Genomic DNA, 3,384 nt, shown 5'->3' with positions numbered 1-3,384 from the left:
AGTTCAGCTGACACCTGGAGTCACGTATTGGGGCTCCCGTTCTAGTGCAGGACAGACAGCAGAGCATTCACACCTATACGTGTGCTCACACACGCACACAACTGTGGGAAGTATGGATGGGGTGGTATGACAGGTGGCCTGGGGATGCCACGTTACAGCTGATACAGAAGGAGGAGGAGACACCTGCTGTGCAGAGAAGCATCCTGGGCAAGCACACGGGGGTCCCAAGGCAGGGGGGAGCTTGGCAGGTGGGAGAAACAGCGGGCGGCCGGTGGTTTGGGGTGAGCAAGAAAGTGCTTTAAAAGGGTTGACAAGGCCTCAGGCCTGCGCAAGGAGCTTGGTCTTTGTTCACTGGGCAGTGGGAACCACAGAAGTCTGAGCAGGAGAGGGACCTGATCCAAATGTCGATGAAAGCGCCTAGCTGTGAGGCTGTAATGCATTGACCAGGGTCTGGAAGGGAGTCACCAGAGTCCTGTGGCCAGCTCAGAATCCCATCTTACGTGTCCCGTGTCCCCTCTGCAGTGGATAGCTCCTGCCCAGCCCGCACCCAGTCTGGGAGGTGGTCTTTGGGCACACACCCTAAGCAGGTGGGCCAGTCCCTGATGTTCCCCTCTACTCCTCTCCAGGTCCCATGTGTGACCTGCTCTGGTCAGACCCGCAGCCACAGGTCAGTTTCCCTGGGAGCCGTGGCCAGCAGGTGTGGGCGAGGAGTTGGGGGTGGACAGGCACCCTGAGCTCCCTGTCTTCCCCAGAACGGACGCTCGGTCAGTAAGCGGGGCGTGAGCTGCCAGTTTGGGCCCGATGTCACCAAGGCCTTCCTGGAGGAGAACCACCTAGACTACATCATCCGCAGCCACGAGGTCAAGGCCGAGGGCTATGAGGTGGCACATGGCGGCCGCTGCGTCACTGTCTTCTCCGCCCCCAACTACTGGTATGTCTCCATTGCTCCCACACAGCTAGGCCTCTCTCCTCAGCCCACTGGTTTTACTTTTTATAGAAAACTGCAAAGATTAATAAGAGCAGATAAAGTAGTATAATGAATGCCCACATACCCATCACCTAGGTTCAACAGATACCAACTCAGGCCAGTCTCTGTAGCCCTGACCACCCCACCCACCCACACCGGCACCCCCACCATGGGCAATTTTCATGCAAACCCCAGGCATCATCTTTTCCATCCATTGATACCCTGATGTGTTCGAAAGCACTCTTCTGTACAGAACCATAGGACCACTGTCACACCTTCAAAAACGGTCACTTGACCCCAGCCAGAGTTCTGTTTCTCATGTCTCATAAAATGTCCCTTCAGTTGGTTTCCAAGCAAGACCCAAACAAGGACCACATTTTCAATCACCCTGTCTTCGCGTCCCCTGTCCCTTGCCATTTTTTGGTTGAAGAAACCAGACAGGTCCCTTGTCTTGCCAAATTGGTTATGCTCTGGACCAGGTGGATTCTGTCCTCGGGGCCGGTCACCATGTTCCTCTGTCCCCTGTTAACTGGTGGTGAGAGCCAGGGCTTGGTCAGATTGGAGCCCAGGTCTTGGCAAGAGTCCTGCTTCCATGGGGCTGTGTGTGCCCCTGCCCGTCCTGTCTCCCCCTCACAACCCTCCCGTCTGGGCCCCCACTTTCATCTGAAGACCTCTCTCCCACTCCTGTCCTCTGTGCCTCACTCGACTGTCTCCGTCAGTGTCTGTCATGGCCTCTGTCTCCCTCTTCTCTCAGCCTTTCTGCCATCCGGCCTCCGGGTCTCTTCTCCCTCGTTTCCTCCCCCCAGCCCCCGCTTTCTCTTCTCTCTGCCCAGCCCTTCTCTGTCCCCCAGCCCCNAGGCACCAGGATGTGGGTGCACCACAGGCCGGCCTTGTGCTCTAGGCTCTGGGAGCAGACAGACCAGGGCCAGTCCCCACATGCTGTATGACCAGGGCAAGGTGGCACAGTCTCTCAGGTCCCCAACTTCTCTTCATCTTGAAATGGGGCTGCTGCAAGACCCTATACAGCAGCACCTGGCACTGCCCACACCTGGGTTCCCTCTTGGCTTTGCCACTTCCCAGCTGTGTACCTGTAGCAGGTTACTTGACCTCTCAGTGCCTCAGTTTCCTCATTTGCAAAACGGGGATAATAATAGGGCCTACCTCCTCGGGTTATTGAGAGGAGTAAGTGAGTTAATACATGTGAAGTGTTCAGTGGCCCAGTTAGTGCTATGTCAGTATTTGCTGGTGTTATTATAATTGCTTGATAAATGGCCACTGTTAGATCCACCAGGCCTGTGCAGTGTTGGGTGGGAGGGTCTGTGTCCCATTTCCCCTTTGGCTTTGGGCCTATATTTGGGGGAGAGCTGAAACAGGCTGAGCACCTGGTGTCTCCCCCTCCACCATCAGTTTCCCTGAGAAGCAGGTGAGGCTGGGGACATCAGTACATCCTGCTGAGGCTCAGAGAGGCCAAGCTTCTGGGCCAGAGCCACACAGCAAGGAAAGAGACAAAAGCCCCAATCCCCCGAGCCCTGCTGACATCCTCGCTCCTAGGGAGGTGCTGACAGGAGCCATGGGGAGTGGAGAGACTGGAGGAGCAGCCCCCTTCCTTTGTTTTCCTTAGCAGGGCAGATATTTAATGGCGACTTTGTGGACCGTGGTTCCTTCTCTGTAGAAGTGATCCTCACCCTTTTCGGCTTTAAGCTTCTGTATCCAGATCACTTTCACCTACTTCGAGGTGAGCTAGGAGGCAGGGGGGTGTGGGACCCTGGGCGGGCACTTGTTTCTCCTCTGTGAGCCTCCAGTTTCTCATCTGTACCACGGGGATACGGCTGTGTTTATATTCTGTGCATTCACAGAGATCATGCACAGGGGTGCCCTGTAAGGTCAGGCAGGTTGTCCACTGCACAGTGGCATCGCACAAATGGTGCTCTGTGGGCTTGATGAGGGCTTTGATCATCAGAGGGCTCTGGGCAGAGGAGGTTAGGGGCTAACTCAGGTGTTAACAGAATCCCTTGGGCCTCCGTGTGGTAAACAGACCAAGGGCCGAAGATGGGAGCAGGGCGACCGGTGGTAATGCTGGACCTGGGTGGGAGCAGTGGTTGGGTTTGGGCTTTCTTTAAGGTGGAGCCCAGAGTGTTTGCTGGTGGGCTGGATGCAGAAAGAACAGGCCAAAGGGGGTACTCCGGGGTTTTAGCTGGAGCAACAGGAGGGCTGTGGCTGCCGTTGACTGGGGAGACCGGAAGAGGAGGGTGTGGGCCAGGAGGTGAGCTCAGCTCTGGACGTGGCTGTGAGACTGAGAAGAGATGTCTGGAGGGCTCCTGGGGGGCTGTCAAGTTTGGATTCTTCGGTGAACATGTGGTATTGGGCAAGATGAGCTCACCTGGGAGTGAAGGCCACCAGGGGAGGACCTGCCTGTT

General features: G+C 56.2%; 1 protein-coding gene across 1 annotated transcript in view; it reads left to right on the top strand.

Annotated features, from left to right (window-relative positions):
* Positions 1-14: 14 nt before the first annotated feature.
* PPP5C (protein phosphatase 5 catalytic subunit) overlaps positions 15-3,384 on the top strand; it is a 10,010-nt gene continuing 6,640 nt past the window's right edge. The window contains exons 1-2 of the mRNA XM_019625196.1: positions 15-667; positions 753-931. Coding sequence (XP_019480741.1) covers positions 632-667; positions 753-931 — 215 coding nt within the window. The 5' untranslated portion in view covers positions 15-631. The remainder of the gene's footprint in view (positions 668-752; positions 932-3,384) is intronic.

The sequence above is a fragment of the Hipposideros armiger genome, unplaced genomic scaffold, assembly GCF_001890085.2.
Source record: "Hipposideros armiger isolate ML-2016 unplaced genomic scaffold, ASM189008v1 scaffold_619, whole genome shotgun sequence".
Classification (NCBI taxonomy): domain Eukaryota; kingdom Metazoa; phylum Chordata; class Mammalia; order Chiroptera; family Hipposideridae; genus Hipposideros; species Hipposideros armiger.
This window is presented reverse-complemented; position numbering and strand designations above follow the sequence as displayed.